Raw genomic sequence first — 16,922 nt, 5'->3', positions numbered from 1 at the left:
TAAGCTGACACTTACTTAGTATTGACCGGATGCCAGACCTTGTTCAAAGGGTTTTCCATATGTTGCCTCATTTAATCTTTACAATATCCCTGTGAAGTAAGTTCTGGTTTTATGCCCGTTTTAAGGATGGAGACACCGAAGTACAGTGACATTAGGTCACTTGCCCAAAGTCCCAAGGCTAGTAAGTCGTGAAACCATGATTTGGCATCCTATCCTCAGAGTCTGAGCTCTTAGCTTCTGCTGGGGGTAGTGTGTAGCTACACAGTATACCTGAAGAATCTAGCTTTAAGTTTTATTTGGGGGGGGGGAAACGGTTGATTTTGGGGGAAAAAAAGGTTGATTTGGGAGTTCTGCACTCTGTCTCAGCTCACCAGAAGCTTTATTTCAGCTCCCTAGTGCCTGGAACAAGGTTTTGTGGCTGATACTACAGATCCAAAGATAAGCTAAACTCTTGGCTCTTTAGAATTTTCCCAATCTAGTCTTTTCCTAGGCATTCAACCCAGCTCATCTTCCCGGTCTGCACCCTTATGGGTAATATTTGACTTGTTGTTTGAAACCTTTATCTTATTAACTCATAGTTTTCCCTTCTCAGTCAAATTCTCAGTTCTTGTTTTACCCCCCTCTGGCTCATATTTTTATATCCACTTTGATCTTACCAGCCATCCTCTTGATTTTTCACCCTACCATGGAATCGCTGAGTCTTAGAGCTAAAAAGGAACTTTAGCATGGATCTAGTGCATAACCCCATTTTGTAAAGAGCAAATGGAGGACAGGAGAGGGGAGGTAACTTGCTTACCCAACTCAAAATACCAAACTGGTACTTGAACCTTTGTTTCTTAACTCTAGTATTCTTTCCATCATGCCATACTGCCTGCTGTCTCACCCTCAGCCAAGCCAGGCTCCTGCATGTTCGGCCCAAATTATTTTGTTTACTTCAGGCATCTGTAATTTTTTTTGAAAAAGATTTTATTTTTAAGTAATATCTACATCTAACATGGGGCTCAAACCCATAACTCTGAGATAAGGAGTCACATGCTCTGCCGACTGGGCCAGCCAGGCACCCCTAGGCATCTATAATTTTTAATTATGACACCCATTTATACTGAGGAGACCTCATATACAGTGAGAAAGTGTATCTCTGTATCTGAACTGCATTGGAACTTCATGCATCCATGAACGTAGATCTTGTAGTATGAAGGAGTTGTGAGAATAGCAGATCATTCATGGACTTAGAACTAAGGACCTAATCAGAGTCTAGGCCAGTGCCTGAAGATGAAAAGTCAGACCTCAGGGAATATCCTATTCGTTTATTTGCAAATAAAATTTGAGGGGATAATAGCAACTGTGTCAAGCACCTACTGTATATCAGCGGCCATGTATTTTCTCAGTTGTCACAACAATCACAGAGTAGTTAACCATTTTTTCAAAGATGAAGAGACTGATGTGCCAGAGGATTGACCAAAGTCTCACAATTAGAGACCATTTTTTAAAAACAGAAATATAGTTGACACATGATAATTATGTTAGTTTCAGGTGTACAACACAGTGACTGAACAAGTCTGTATGTTATGTTGTGGTCACCACAAGGGTAGCTACCATCTGTCCCCATACTGTGCCGTTACATTACCATTGACTGGATTCCCTAAGCTGTGCCTTTCATCCCCGTGACTTATTCACTCCATAACTGGGAGTCTGTGTCTCCCAGTCTCCTTCACCCATTTTGCCTGTCCCCCCTCACTCCTCTTTCCTCTAGCAACCATCAGTTTGTTCTCTGTATTTATGGGTCTGTTGCTACTTTTTTTGTTTTTTTTTTTAGATTCCACATGTAAGTGAAATCTTAGAGTATTTGTCTTTGCCTGACTTAATACTTCACTTAGCATAATTTACTCTCTAGGTTCATCTGTGTTGTCACAAATGGCAAGTTCTCATCCTTTTTATGATTGAGTAATATTCCTGTGTGTGTGTAATATGTGGGATTTCACTTCTCTGTCACACCTTTTTATTTATTTATTTATTTATTTATTTTTTATTTTTTAGTTTATTTACGATAGTCACAGAGAGAGAGAGAGGCAGAGGAAGAAGCAGGCTCCATGTACCAGGGAGCCCGACGTGGGATTCGATCCCAGGTCTCCAGGATCGCGCCCTGGGCCAAAGGCAGGCGCCAAACCGCTGCGCCACCCAGGGATCCCTGTCACACCTTTTTAAAATATAAAACAGCTAGTTTAAAGTTATTTGAAATAAAGAAACCTTAGACATTGAAAGTTGGGTGATGACCATCCCAACTTCTGCAGGCCTATCTGTCTGGTGCTACTCAAAGAGGGAATAGGTAGAAAGAGAGGACTAGAAAGAAGAGATACAGCATGTAAGGTGGCTGAAGAAGACCTGTGTACAGGAATGACATGGGATGGTCTGCTATGTGCTGTTGGCTATTTTCCAGGGAGAGATTTTGCTCACTTTGCAGTGTGATGGTTCCAGCCAGATGTATAGAGAATGCATCAGATGAAGCCTTTTCAGATAGATGGAGGCCAGATTGGGAGTGTGGGTACTTTTCCTTTTGTTGTTGGGGATTTTACGGGAAAGAGAAAAAGGAGCCCCAACCGTACACCCCCACATATACCCAGACAATTTATTACCTGGCCATTCCCCAATCCCTTCCCACAAAAATACAAGCACATTCTTTATCTACCTTGGTGATCTCAAGGCTGTAGAGAGATCAAAAGTAGCTCTTCCCCGTGAAGTTTGGCTTCCCTAATTCAGATGGATGGCATAAGCTACCCCCTTCCAGTGATCCTTTTTCCTCATCACTTCCCCTTTTCCTTTGCTGGCTACCAGCTTGGCCAGTGTCTCTGCTCCTGTCAGGTACCACTTCAGAGGCCTTCCCTTCTTCTAAGATGACTGAACTCTACATTTTGTAGTTGATATCCTCAGCTTAAGTTTTCATGGTCTTCAAAGAAATTTTTATTTGGAGAATACATGGGACACAAACAAAGACAATGAAGAGGTATAAGATTTTTATTGTTTTTTTTTTAAGATTTTTTATTATTTGAGAGAGAGCAAGAGTGAGAGAGATCAGAGGGGAAGCAGCAGACTCCCCACTGAGCAGAAAGCCTGATGCAGGGTTTGATCCCAGGACTGGGATCATGACCTGAGCTAAAGGCAGATGCTTAACCCACTGAGCCATCCAGGCACCCCTAAGATTTTTATTTTTAAAAATATACTTTTAATAAGGAAATTCCTCTTGATCCCTCTAATTCCTTTATGTAGCTAACTGCTGGTAATAATTTGATATACATACTCCTGAATTTTTCCATGGCTATATAGATAAGTATACTTAACATATATAAATGTAAGATATTTTGGTACATGCAACATAGGAAAAGCACTTATGTTCATACTTCCAGTGAGTACCACAGGTTGGATGGCTTAATACAACAGAAATTCTTCTCTCACACTTCTGTTAAGCGTGAAGTCCAAAATCAAGATGTTAGTAAGGCTATACTCCCTCTAGGGAGGATTCTTTTTTGCCTCTTCCAGCTATTGGTGGTTGCCAGTAATCTGTGGTGTTCCCTAGCTGTGGTAACATAACCCCATCTCTGTGTCCATCTTTATGTGGCCTTTTTTCCTCTGTGTGTCTTTGTGTGTCCTCTCATCTTTTTATAGGGATACCATTTAAATTAGATTTACTTCAGGATGACTTCATCTTAATTAGTTACATCTGCAAAGATCCTATTTCCAATTGTGGTCACATTCTGACATTGCAGAAGGACTTGAATTTTGGGAGATCTATTCAATGCAATATATACACTTTTCAGGATTTTATATTCTATTCGTGAATATCCCATAATTTAAGTTTCTAGAGAGGTTTTTTTTTGTCCTTTTTTTTTTCTATTATAAAAAAAATGCACCTGGGACATTCATATATATAATTTTTATATACTTGTACTATTATTTCTGTAAGAAATTCTTAGAACAACTGGGCCAGGGATCCCTGGGTGGCGCAGCGGTTTGGCGCCTGCCTTTGGCCCAGGGCGCGATCCTGGAGACCCAGGATCGAATCCCACATCAGGCTCCTGGTGCATGGAGCCTGCTTCTCCCTCTGCCTGTGTCTCTGCCTCTCTCTCTCTCTCTCTCTCTCTCTCTCTGTGACTATCATAAATAAATAAAAAAATTTCAAAAAAATAAAAAAAATTGTTAAAAAAAAAGAACAACTGTGCCAAAGGGCATGCACATTTTATTTATTTATTTAATTTTTTTGCACATTTTAGATTTTAATAAATACTACCCTAAATTGTCTTCATAAACTTATACTAATGTGTACTTTCATTAACAGCATATGTGCACTGGATATTGGCATTGTTTTGCCAGTTAGAAAACTAAAGAATGATATCTTATTTTAAGTTGCATTTCTTTGATTATTCTGGAGTAGGGTGTCTTTTTCATGTGTTTTATAAGCCATTTATATTTGTTTTTCTGTGAATTACTTATATCTTTTGCCCTTTTAATATTTTTTATTAAATAGGAGCTCTGGGGCACCTGGGTGGCTCAGTCAGTTAAGTGTCGGCCTTCAGCATGGATCGTGATCCAAGAGTCCTGTAATGGAGCCCTACATTGGGCCCCCTGCTCAGCAGGGAGTCTCTTTTTACTTCTGCTTCCCTCCTCTGCTCCGGCTCTCTTATTGTCTCTCAAATAAATAAATAAAATATTTAAATAAATAGTTCATTATACATTAGAGATGTTCTTTGCCTCATCTGCAAATATTGGCTCAATCTGCCCATTTTTTCTTCATGGCATCTTGTTAGTGTCTTGCTTAGGAAGCCTTTATTTCTCCCAAAATTATAAGAATCATCTCATACTTCGCTCTATTTTTAAAAATTTGTTTTATCCATTTAAATCTTTATCTAGAATTTATTTCAGTGTATAGTGAAAAGGATCAAACTTTATTTTCTTCCAAATAGGTGGCTACTTGTCCCAACATCATTTACTGTATCTGTTCTTTTTCCACTGAATTAAAATTGACCTTTATTACAAATTAAATATTCTCGTGTGTGTGTGTGTGTGTGTGTGTACTGGATATGTTTTGTTTTGTTTTTAAAGATTTTATTTATTCATGAGAGACAGAGAGAGAGGCAGAGACACAGGCAGAGGGAGAAGCAGGCTCCATGCAGGGAGCTGGATGTGGGACTTGATCCGGGGACTCAGGATCATGCCCTGGGCCAAAGGCAGATGCTAAATCATTGAGCCACCCAGGGACCCCTATACTGGATTTGTTAACTGCATTCTTCATTTTTTTTTTTTTTTTTAAGATTTTATTTATTCATTCGTGAGAGAGAGAGAGAGAGAGGCAGAGACACAGGCAGAGGGAGAAGCAGGCTCCATGCAGAGAGCCCGATGTGGGACTCGATCCCAGGTCTCCAGGATCACGCCCTGGGCTGAAGGCAGGCACTCAACCGCTGAGCCACCCAGGGATCCCATCTTCATTTGGTTTTATTAAACTTTTTGTCTGTTACTTTATTAGAACATAGTTCTCATTATTTGCTATGGTTATGTTATATAAAGTCCCTGCCAACTTTTTGTCTGTTGCTTTATAAAATAATACAGTTGATTCTCATTATTTTCTGTAGTTATGTTCTGTAAAGTCCTGGCAAACAGTGAATTAGTGCATATTGACTTATTGCCCTTAGGGGAAATCAGAGTTAGGTTCCTGAGAATGTCTAGGTACATTTTCATCAATTGATGAATACTTGACTTTTGTTTTATGTATGTTTTTGTTTAAAGATACTTTATTTAATATAGATTGTTGGCTCATTAACATAGAGTTCACGGTCAACAGCACTATAACTCATGCCTAAAAAAAGCTTATCTAACAGGTGTATTTTCTCTGTAAGGCACATCACATAGCTTGCTTACACTTGGGAATGCTAGAGAGTACTTTCATTTGCACTATGCTCAGAGGCCCCTTTTTAATTAACAAACTACTTGTTGAGCAGTTTTGGGTTCACAGCAAAATTAAGCAGAAAGTACAGGGAGTTCCCATATGCCAGTATCCTCACAAATGATAGCCTCCTTGGGAACCATTCTAAACAGCAAAATCATAATAAAAATGCAAAGAATGTAACAGCACATAGCAAAAAGGACACTTGTTTACAGTTTGAGAGTTGCAATGAAAACCCACTTCAGCTAACCCACCTCAGCTAAGATTTGCCGCCCTGCATGGCTGGGGATGCCTGCAAAAGCACCACAAGAATTGATTGGGATTACAAATAAATTTCAGGGAATAGACAAATTCACAGATCGAAATCTGTAAATAGTGAAGTTTGCCTACACTCTTTTAATTACAGTGGCTTTATAGAATGCTGTTTTTACATCTAGAAGAGCAAATTCCTTGTTATTTTTTTCTTTTCCAAGAATTTATTTTCTTAAAGTTCAATAGTAGAAAGAGAAATAACCCAATTAAAAATGGGCAAAAGATTTGAATAGACATTTCTCCAAAAAGGATATGCAGATAATGGGAATGTAAAATAGTACAGCTGCTTTGGAAAACAGTTTGGCAGTTCCTCAGAAAATTAAACAGAGTTACCAAATGACCTAGTCATTCCACTCCTAGGTATGTACACAGAAGAATTGAAAACACATGTCCACAAAAACTTGCATGCAAATATTCACAGGAGTGTTGTCCATAGTAGCCCCAGGGTAAAAATGTAGTTTATCCATGTAATGGAATATTACTTGGCAATAGAAAGAAAAGGGCAACCAGTATGCATCGTAGGATGGATGAACCTTGGAAACAGGCTGAACGAAAGAAGCCAGACACAAATGACCATATATTGCACGATTCCATTTATTTGAAATACCAGAATAGGCAAATCCTTGGGGACTAAAAGATTAATGGTTGCTTAGGGCTGGCGGGAGAGGGGTTAGAATGGGAAAAGTGTCTTAATAGGTATAGGATATCTTTTTTTCTTTTTTTTTTTTTTTTTTAATTCTTGAGAGACATAGGGAGAGAGGAAGAGACATAGGCAGAGAGAGAAGCAGGTTCCATGCAGGGAGCCCAATGTGGGACTCCATCCTGGGACTTAAGGATCACACCCTGGGCTGAAGGCAGGTGCTCAACTGCTGAGCTACCCAGGCATCCTGGTATAGGATATCTTTTTAAGGTGATGAAAATGTTTTAATATTATGTAATGGTTTTAATATTAGGTAATAGTGATAGTTATTACAGTTCTGTGGATATACTAAAAGCCACTAAATTATACAGTTTTTTTTTTTTAAACTTTATTCATTTGAGGGATCCCTGGGTGGCACAGCGGTTTGGCGCCTGCCTTTGGCCCAGGGCGTGATCCTGGAGACCCGGGATCGAATCCCACGTCGGGCTCCCTGCATGGAGCCTGCTTCTCCCTCTGCCTATGTCTCTGCTTCTCTCTCTCTCTGTGACTATCATAAATAAATAAAAAAAATTAAAAAAAAAAAAACTTTATTCATTTGAGAGAAAGAGAGAGCATGAGGAGGGGAGAAGGGCAGAGGGAGAGGGAGAAGCGGGCTCCCCACTGAGCTGGGAGCCTGACGCGGGACTCCATCCCAGGACCCTAGCTGAAGGCAGATGCTTAACCAACTGAGGCGCCCCTATATGGTTTATGTTGTTTTTTTTAAGATTTGTTTATTTGAAAGTGTGAGCAGGGGGAGGGGCAGAGGGAGAATCTCAAGCATACCCCCCACTGAGTGCAGAGCACAACTCTAGGGCTCAGTCTCAGGACCTTGAGATCATGACCTGAGCTAAAGCCAAGAGTTGGCCTCTTAACTGACTGAGCCACTCAGGTGCCGCTGAATTGTGTACTTTAAGTGAATTAATTTTATGGTCTGGGAATTAAATCTCAATAAAACTGGGGGTTTTTTTGTTTGTTTTTTCAAAGATTTTATTTATTCACGAGAGAGGCAGAGACACAGGCAGAGGGAGAAGCAGGCTCCATGCGGGGAGGGGAGCCCGACATGGGACTTGATCCTGGGTCTCCAGGATCACACCCTGGGCCAAAGGCAGGCACTAAACCACTGAGCCCCCCAGGCTGCCCCTAAAACTGTTTTTTTTTTTTTTTAATTATTTATTATTCCTGAGAGACACAAAGAGAGGCAGAGACCACATGGAGAAGCAGGCTCCATGCAGGACCTGATCCCAGGACTCCATGATCACGCCCTGAACCAAAGGCAGGCACTCAACCACTGAGCCGCCCAGGCGTCCCTAAATCTGTTTTTTTAAAATGTTTTACCTATAGAGAGAAAGCAAAATAATGCCCTTTCCCTCCTGCCTGCCCTCTTCATGCCCAGCATGGAGAGAGGCTTGAGCCATCCAGTGACCTATGAGTAGTCAGGGGTGAGGGTCCTCAGGTCTGCCATCTGCCCAGGGTCTAATACGTGGGCTCTTACTGTACTCTCTAATGGTATCTGTCCCCAAGGGGGGGTGTCCTCAATAGCTCTGAAGCAGGGACCATACTTTGTAAGTCATTTGTATTACCAAGGATGCCTTCTGTCCCTGAAATTATTTCTGGAGTTAATTTGGGCAGGGGATGGATTGTTGCATTGCTGTTCTCACACATTTACTTTTCTAGATGAACTTCAGAATGAGATTATCACAGCCCCAACCCTCCACCCAACCTTGACCAGTAAGAAACTCTGATGGGAGGCTATCCAAGTTCTACTAAATATATATTTGGGGAAACTTGGCCTCTCTATAATACCTAGTCTTCCTGCCCAGGATCATGGTATGATATGTTTATTTATTCAGGTCTTATTTTATGTCCTCCAGTCAAATTCTATAGTTTTACCTTTCCTGTGAAACTGATTACTAGTTAGGAATGAGGCCATTTTCCTTTTCAGTTTTGAAATGACTGTGGTGAGGAGAGAAAGAAGTAATTGATGTTTGTGTGTCTAGATGTGTATATCTCACATTCTGACACCTTATTGAATCATCTTTGTAGTACTCTAGTCTTTCTTTTTCTTTCCTGATCTTTCTTTTCCAGAGTTTTCTTCCTCCACCTGCTTTTCAGGGCATTTCTACCTAGAAATCCCAAGAGTGTCTGAAAAGCTCAGAATGAAACTGAAATTAAATAAATAAGTCATAGTTAAAATAATCTCTCCATGCTCTTAGGTTCAGAACCACATGCTGCCAGCCCTTGAAGCACCTTTGTGTGAACCAAGAGAACATACCCCTTTATCCTGACACTTGACTCATCTCCTGGAAAAATCGCTGCAATTAACTGATTTAGTTGGAATAGGACACATGCCTGCAGGAACATGGCATGATAAATCTGTGGGTCTCCAGCATGTCCTGCATTCAGGCTCTCTTAGGCAAGGTATGCTCGGGCAGTCTCAGCACACAAGCATTCTTGTAGCGCTGCTTAGATCTATAGATTGTACTGTTGCTGCCTCAGTTTACCTCTCATTATATGTCCCCTCTCATCACAGTATAACTTCCACCCCTCTAACAAGAGGACAAAAACAAAGTACAACCTGGTCTTTCTCTTCCAAGCCTCTCTCTCCTCAAACACTTTATACACAGCCCACAATAACATTCCTAAAGCATTGGAAACCCCTACCCAAAGGCTTTTGCTGGTTCCTTGTTTTGCTCAGAGTCAGAATTGCTTCATGCCCTGCAGGGGGCTTCTCAACCTTCCTCAGCAGCTACTTTGGCAGATACTTTTCATTTTCGCCCTCACCCCTTCTGTGGTCTTCCCAGCACACTCTGGTGCCTTGATAACTCCTATTGCCCCTCAGTCTCCACTTGCTCGTCTGTAAAGGGAGAAGAGCAATGCCTTCTCAATAGTTATACAGTAAAAAATAAATGATAGAGCATGCGAACATGACCAGCACAGGGCCTGACACTTAGCACATCTATTTCCTTTCCCCTTCCTTCCTCTGAACTCCCTCACAAGGACTTTGGAAACTGAAATGCTGTACAATTATAACATATTGTTAGGATTATTTATGCCTCGTTGTATGTCCATTACCCAAAGTGCTTATATTTGGGCAAGAAATCTTCATATTTGATCTCTAATGAAGGACATTTGAAAATATTCCAGAAGAGGTACACCTGGGTAGCTGAGTCAGTTAAGCATGCAACTCTCAGTTTTGGCTCAGGTCATGATCTCAGGGTTGTGAGATGGAGCCTGAGTCAGGTTCTGTGCTGGGCAGAGAGCCTGCTTAAGGTTCTTTCTCTCCCTCTCCCTCTGCTCCTGCCCCATCGTTTCAATCTTTCTCTCTCTCAAAAAAAAAAAAAAAAAAAAAGAATCCGGAAGGAAAAAATAAGCGTAACTTTGTAGCCTTGATGTGCCACCTGAAACAGGTGCCACAGAAGGGTTTCTGGCTGTCCCAGGAGGCCCCTGGAAGGATAAGGGTGGCAGTCTGCCCACAGCTGAGGCACATGAGAAAGGGAGGTGGCAGCTGTCCCAAGGAAACACAGGTTCTGTCTGCAAGAGATGAAGGGTGTTTGGAGGGTGTGCTCAGGAGACAAGCTGAGAACAAACGCAGTCCTTCCCTGGTGGGGATTTCCTCCACCCCACTACTGTTGCTTTAAGAAAACAGGGAGAAAAAAAAAAAAAAGAAAACAGGGAAAAAGCACTTGCTGTCGACTACAGCAAATGTGTTGTGGTTAAGAGTCAGTTTCCAAGTGCGTTTATTGGTTCAGCGAATTGACTTCATCTCAGCCACATCTGGTGGTCTGTGTGTCGTTTATTCAGGCCTTCTCCTGACTTGATTTCCATTGGGCTTTAATGAGAAAACATTTGTGAAAATTTTGGATCCAAATTAGAGTTTATCATAAGCACATATCTCAGAGAACACAGATGAAACCCAGAGTGGAACAGAAAGCAAACAAGAAATAATGCAATAACATTAGAAACAGAATAGAGTCAGAAGGAAGGAACACAGGGAAACTGAGAAGGGCTGTCTGGAGAGGACGAGCCAACTCTTCCTTCAGCAGAGGACCAGCCAGAGAACGAAGACAGAGGCAACTAGCACTCACATCAAGGACTGATGAGCCGTTCTTCCCTTGCTCACCAACCCTTAGTCCTTGGGAGTAGACACCATGGTCAGTAGGCCCTACCCACACCCGAGCTGGGACAGAGCACTGTCTTTTTTTTTTTTTTTTTTTTTAAGATTTATTTGAGAGAGAGCAGAATGGGCTTGCGGGGGGCAGGAGCAGAGAAAGAATCTCAAGCAGACTCCCCACTGAACACAGAGCCCATCCAGGCCTGATCCCATGGCCCTGAGATTATGAGCTGAAACCAAGAGTCACATGCTTAACCGACTGAGCCACCCAGGTGCCCCACGGAGCACTGTCTTAATGGGCACATGCAATTCACTTTACACCAGAGATGGGCCTGTGAGAAGTCCTGTTTCCTCTCCATCCTTTCTCTCTGCCCTCTTTTCTCATTCTTTCCCAGAGTCATCCTGGCCTCCACTTCAAGAAAACACGCAGTGGGGCTCATCACTGATGGTGGGACCACCCTTTCTACCTGCCCCGCCTTTATGTGCTATAGACTTTCAGACATGTGGGTCACTGGGTAGAAAACAGTGGAAGATGGGCAGCTCTGGTGGCGCAGCGGTTTGGCACCACCTGCAGCCTGGGGTGTGATCCTGGAGACCGGGGATCGAGTCCCACATCGGGCTCCCTGTATGGAGCCTGCTTCTCCCTCTCCCTCTGCCTGTGTTTCTGCCTATCTCTCTGTGTCTATGAATAAATAAAATCTTAAAAAAAAAAAAGAAAACAGTGGGAGAGCTGTATCTCCAGCCACATGTCACTGAGTATCTTCTCCAACTGGCTGACATTGTTGATTGGACTTAGGAGATACATGTACATATTAAAAAATATTTTTGACAAAATGTAGAATATACAGAAGAACATACCTCTTCCACCCACTCCCATCCCTATGTCCTCTACTCCCTCTTCAGAGGCTACTTTAAAAAAAAAAAAAAAAGATTTATTTAAGAGAGAGAGAGAGTGCACAAGCAGAGGTAGTGGCAGGCAGATGGAGAGAGAGAAGCTGATTCTCCGCAGAGCTGGGAGCCTGATGTTGGGGCTCGATCCCAGGACCCTGGGATCATTACCTGAGCCAAAGGCATACGCTCAACCAACAGAGCCACTCAGGTGCCCTGAGGCTACTTATTTCATATGTACCTTTTCAGAGGTGATTCAGTGCTCATCATTGTTAGCTTTTAAAAATTCAGGATGCCTGTGTGGCTCAGCGGTTTAGCGCCTGCCTTCGGCCCAGGGCCCAGGGCGTGATCCTGGACACCCAGGATCGAGTCCCGCGTCAGGCTCCCTGCATGGAGCCTGTTTCTCCCTCTCTGCCTGTGTCTCTGCCTCTCCCCCTGAGTCTCTCATTAATAAAATAAATTTAAAAATATTTTTTAAAAATTTTCATCTTTTTTACTTAAATTGCTGAGGCTGAAGATTTACCTGCTGTGTTCTTTCTGTATCTGGCTTCTCCATATCCCTTCCTCTTAGACTTTGACCCTTGGTGGACAAACAGCTGTGAGCAGAATGAGTCCAACCCCATCCCTGCCAACTGCACTGGCTGTGCCCAGAAATTACCCCTCAAGGTAATGCTCCTGGAAGATACCCCGAAGAAATTTGAGAGATTCCATCCTCTGGTGATCAAGGTGAGCAAGAAGCCTGATTGTCCACTGATAGATATCTGTTTAATGGAGACCTGAGTGGCTCAGTGATTGAGCGTCTGCTTTCGGCTCAGGGTGTGATCCCTGGGTCCTGGGATCGAGTTGCTCATTGGGCTCCCAACAGGGAGCCTGCTTCTCCCTCTCCCTGTGTCTCTGCCTCTCTCTCTCTGTGTCTCTCATGAATAAATAAAGTCTTAAAAAAAGATTATCTGTTTAAAATGGCTAGAAAGCATCAAGCTCTGACATTGCTGAGAAGTAATCCTGTGTTGTTTTTTCCTTGCTTTTGTTTTCTGCCTTGCCAAGACCGGACAGCTCTTGTTATCAGAGGAGCTTCAGCATTTCCTGTGCTGGTATCCTGAAGTAACAGAAGGCTTCAATGAAGGGTTTTTCACCAAGTGGTGGCGCTGCTTTCCCGAACGGTGGTTCCCATTTCCTTATCCATGGTGAGTGTGGAAAAGGGCACTTAGCCAACATGTGGTAGAAAGGGGGCAGACCAGACATCAAAACAGTACTAGCCACCACTGAGAGCTCCCATGCCTTGTGCCAGGTAAGCACTCTCCAGTACACTCTTCAAGTCAAATGATACTCAGGAGCTCACTGTTGAAAACTCATCAATGAGGAATAAAGAGGATGAATCAAAAGAGGTGTCTCCAGAAGGCTGTCACCATGAGTGGATATTGAGCTTGCCTAATACAATTTTATTCTGAGTACATGTTTAGCATTTGTTTGTACAGAATGCTCCTGAGTGTTGAGGGCTAATGAGAAAGCATGAATAATAGAAGGGAAACTTCATTTCCTGGCACTTGTTTGTGCCAGGCTGTGTGCCTTAGTCGTTAGTATCTGTTCCTCACTAATGATGCTCATAATAGCTCCAGGAAGTAGGAATTATCATTGTCATTTTTCAGATCAGTTAAGTACCTTGCTTAAGGTTACCCAGCCAGGATTAAAATCCAGGTCTGTCTCCTTCTTCCTTTCTGTGTCCAGTAGAAGACATGGTTGGGGCACCTGGGTGACTCAGTTAAGCGTCCGACTCTTGATTTCAGCTCAGGTCATGATCTCAGGGTTTTGAGACTGAGCCTCCCATCAGGCTCCCTGCTCAGCGAAGAGTCCACTTCTCTCCCTCTGCCCCTCCCCCTGCTTGTGCTCACTCTCTAAAAAAAAAATAAAATCTAAAAAAAAGAAATAAAACCTAGTCCATTTCTTAGGGTGAAAGTTGCTCTCTAGAAAAAAGAGGAAAGCCAGTTTCCATCTAGAACCTTTCCAAGAGAGAATTAAAATTGGATTTTTTTGACTTCTTGTTAGCTAATTTCTCAGTGCTTGTCTTTTTAAAAATTTGCCATTTATATGCATGATCGAATACTCTAGTTAAGCTAGTCAGGCATCCCACTGCATGCCATACCACCTTAGAAGAAAGTTCATGATTTTTGTCCTCCTTCTACTCCCCCCTCCTGTTCTCCCGCCTGGCCTACTGTGTAGTTTACTTCAGTCTCTTTTCCAAGATGAAATGAATGGACCATTTCTTTCCTTCCTCTATATGTTGTTTTAGCTGGATTTTATAAACACCCCACCCACACGTACAAATTAGGGCTGTGGAGTTATGTGTGTATGTGTGCGTGTCACAATTAATTGATTTGGCATGACTGTTCTTCACGAACCTAATACTTGAGATATTGTCCTGATATTTTTCCCTGTTTACCTACCACCCACAGTTTTCCCACCCTTGCTTAGCTCTCTGTTAGTCATGGAGACAGAGGCTGGCTCGCCCAGCTGAATTACTTTTGTCTCTTTCAAACTTTTACAGGAGAAGACCTCTAAACAGATCACACATTTTACGCGAGCTTTTTCCTGTTTTCACCTACCTACCATTTCCAAAAGATGCCTCCTTAAAAAAGTGCTTCCTTCTTCAACCGGAACCTATTGTGGGTAGTAAGGTAGGACATTTTTGAGAGGACTTGGGTCTAGAATTTTCCTCTTTTGGCACCTGGTCTGATGTCATAATCCCTCCCTTCCTTGCATGTCAACCCAGAGGATGAATTAAAGGGACACCCACATAATCTAAAGTTCTCTCCCTTGCAGTGGCCCACCCTTTTATGAAGGCATGCTTACCGAAAGTCTGGTTACCTTGCAAATCTGTTTCCTGCCCTTGACACCTAAGATCAAGCTGCTTTTCTACATTAGGAAGTAAAATCCTGAAATTTGAAGGGACCCAAGCTGTAGCTAGTCTGAGTTCCCTACGTCAAAGGAGAAAGCAGGCAAGCTGGAAATGAGTAGCCCAACTTACTCATTTTGTGGATAAGGACACTGAGTCCCAGAGAAAGTAAATGATTTGCCCAAGGACACAGCAAGTTAACAGGAAGGCTCTACCCCGCCCCCATCCCCAGGTTCACTTTCCCCAGAAATAAATGAGAAACCTCAAGTGGAGAACTGGGAAAAGCAAAAAGCTTGAGAGGTTTGGGGATAAAAGGGTTGACAGGATATGCCCAAGGCAGGCCAACCAGTTTGGGTAGCAACACTTCTTACTCAAGTCCATGGCCAAGTACCCAGAGCCCACATTTACCTCTCTGGGGCCGGTGGACTGGGTAAAGCTGTTCTGTGTTGTGTCTGTTTACTTTTCTCTGAATTGCTTTCTTGTTAAATCTCATTCCCAAGGAAGGTTTTTGAATTTAGGTTGGTTTGGAAGAATTAAAAGGATGAAATTTCCCAAACTGTGACCCTTACCAACTCCGAGTTGTGTTTTCACCCTCCCAATACTATTCTTTGGCTCCAAACTTGCTGAATCGTATTAAAGGAATTTCAAAGCCTATAAAAACAAGCATTTTGTCTAGAAGTAAGAACTTCTGTCTGCCAGCAGTAGGGTGGAGGTGTTGGGCTCTTGCCTCAGATTTTAGAGAAGTTTATTCTGCTGTCCCCATCTAGAACTCAGGGCCCTAGTATGATTTCATCTTCACAATTATGACATAATTCTGGGCGAGAGCTTTTATCTTTATCTTGATTTTCCCACTTGAATCTGAAGTTAATTTCACCAGTCTGCTTAATAGGGACACCAAGAATCTCAGCCAAAAGGGTAAATACTAAGTTACTCAGACGCCTATCAGAGTCATCTTGTGGTACTCAAGCATGTTTTCGGAAGGGGAGTGGTCCAAATAGGCAAAAATCCTGAGAGTCTTGTTTCTTAGAGCATCTGCTCCCCGCCTTGGCCCAGGCTCTCCTTTCTCTACAGCCTTGTTACTCCACCCTGTTGTCCATATCCCTGAGCTCTCAACCCTGGTAAAGTCATATGTCTGTGGGCCTCGGATCCCAGAGTCAACCTTGGGATAGAAGATAAGAAGTGGGGATCCAATCATAAGAGGTGAGGGGCTCCAAGGCCCACTTCACCCAGTTCACAGTGTTGCCTGGGGGGTTGGCCTGCTCCATCCTGTTATTTGGTTCTTCCCATCCTGGGTATAGAGGCACAGGGTCCTGCCCCCTCTCTGCCCTGTATGAAGAACTGCATTTATTTGGTTTTGGTCTCCTGGGATTTCCTTAAGACTGAGGGCCTCTGCCCATCAATTGCAAGCCACTAGCCTGCCTTAGTCTTCCTGCTGTCACCACAGTGGCAGTTGAATGGCTCTGGTGTTGCCACGGAAACGGAGTCCTGGCCAGGGCCTGCAGGAGCAAGAAAAATGGGGTTTGGGGACAGGAGAAGATGGGGCCAAAAACAAGGCTCTGGAAGGCCTCAGTACTAAACCAGGACGTGGCCCGGGGAGTCAGACTTCAGACCCTTTCATTATATGGACATAGAAAGGCTCTTCCTGGAGGGCCTAGGGAGGGGAAGCCCTAGAGGTTTTCTCTCACTATCTAGGTAGGAAGAAATGCCTGAGCAAGACCAGCCTAGCCTCTCCCTTTGTTTGTGTTTGTTTGTTTGTTTGTTTGTTTGTTTTTAGCCTCTCCCTTTGTTCCTGCTCCCTGTCTACTGGCACCAGGGTTCGCAGCCATACTGGCCACACATTAAGTGCAGGTTGCACTTAATGCCCAATGGTGGTGGTAGTCTGCCCTCATAAGTGCAGTAGGTAACCTGTGCAGGTGCACAGGCTGGTTGCCTCCTTAATACTCAAAATCTAAGCCCAGTCTTACCGTCATTAGTTTTTAATCAGCAGTATGATATCTCTGTTCACCTACGTCTTGCCAGAAAGTGTGAACCTGAACTTCCTGCTGTTCGATTCTCATCGAAACCCTGGCAATAAGAAGTAATATTCCATGGAACATGCCCAAAGATATGC

General features: G+C 42.9%; 1 protein-coding gene and 1 long non-coding RNA gene across 10 annotated transcripts in view; one reads left to right on the top strand and one right to left on the bottom strand.

Annotated features, from left to right (window-relative positions):
* Positions 1 to 16,922, top strand: part of C7H6orf89 (chromosome 7 C6orf89 homolog) — a 42,385-nt gene that overhangs the window by 16,346 nt on the left and 9,117 nt on the right. For all 9 annotated transcript variants that reach the window (XM_077904205.1, XM_077904206.1, XM_077904213.1 and 6 more), the window contains 3 exons: positions 12,494 to 12,648; positions 12,967 to 13,106; positions 14,465 to 14,594. In XM_077904205.1, the coding sequence (XP_077760331.1) occupies positions 12,494 to 12,648; positions 12,967 to 13,106; positions 14,465 to 14,594 (425 nt within the window). The remainder of the gene's footprint in view (positions 1 to 12,493; positions 12,649 to 12,966; positions 13,107 to 14,464; positions 14,595 to 16,922) is intronic.
* On the bottom strand, positions 7,467 to 15,369 carry LOC144317601 (uncharacterized). The gene is made up of 2 exons (XR_013383611.1): positions 14,527 to 15,369; positions 7,467 to 10,752 (listed from the first exon to the last, which is right to left on the bottom strand). It is a non-coding gene; the product is annotated as an uncharacterized LOC144317601 (long non-coding RNA).

This window comes from Canis aureus, chromosome 7 (genome assembly GCF_053574225.1).
Source record: "Canis aureus isolate CA01 chromosome 7, VMU_Caureus_v.1.0, whole genome shotgun sequence".
Taxonomy (NCBI): domain Eukaryota; kingdom Metazoa; phylum Chordata; class Mammalia; order Carnivora; family Canidae; genus Canis; species Canis aureus.
The sequence above is the reverse complement of the archived record's forward strand: the minus strand, read 5'-3'. Positions and strand labels throughout refer to the sequence as shown.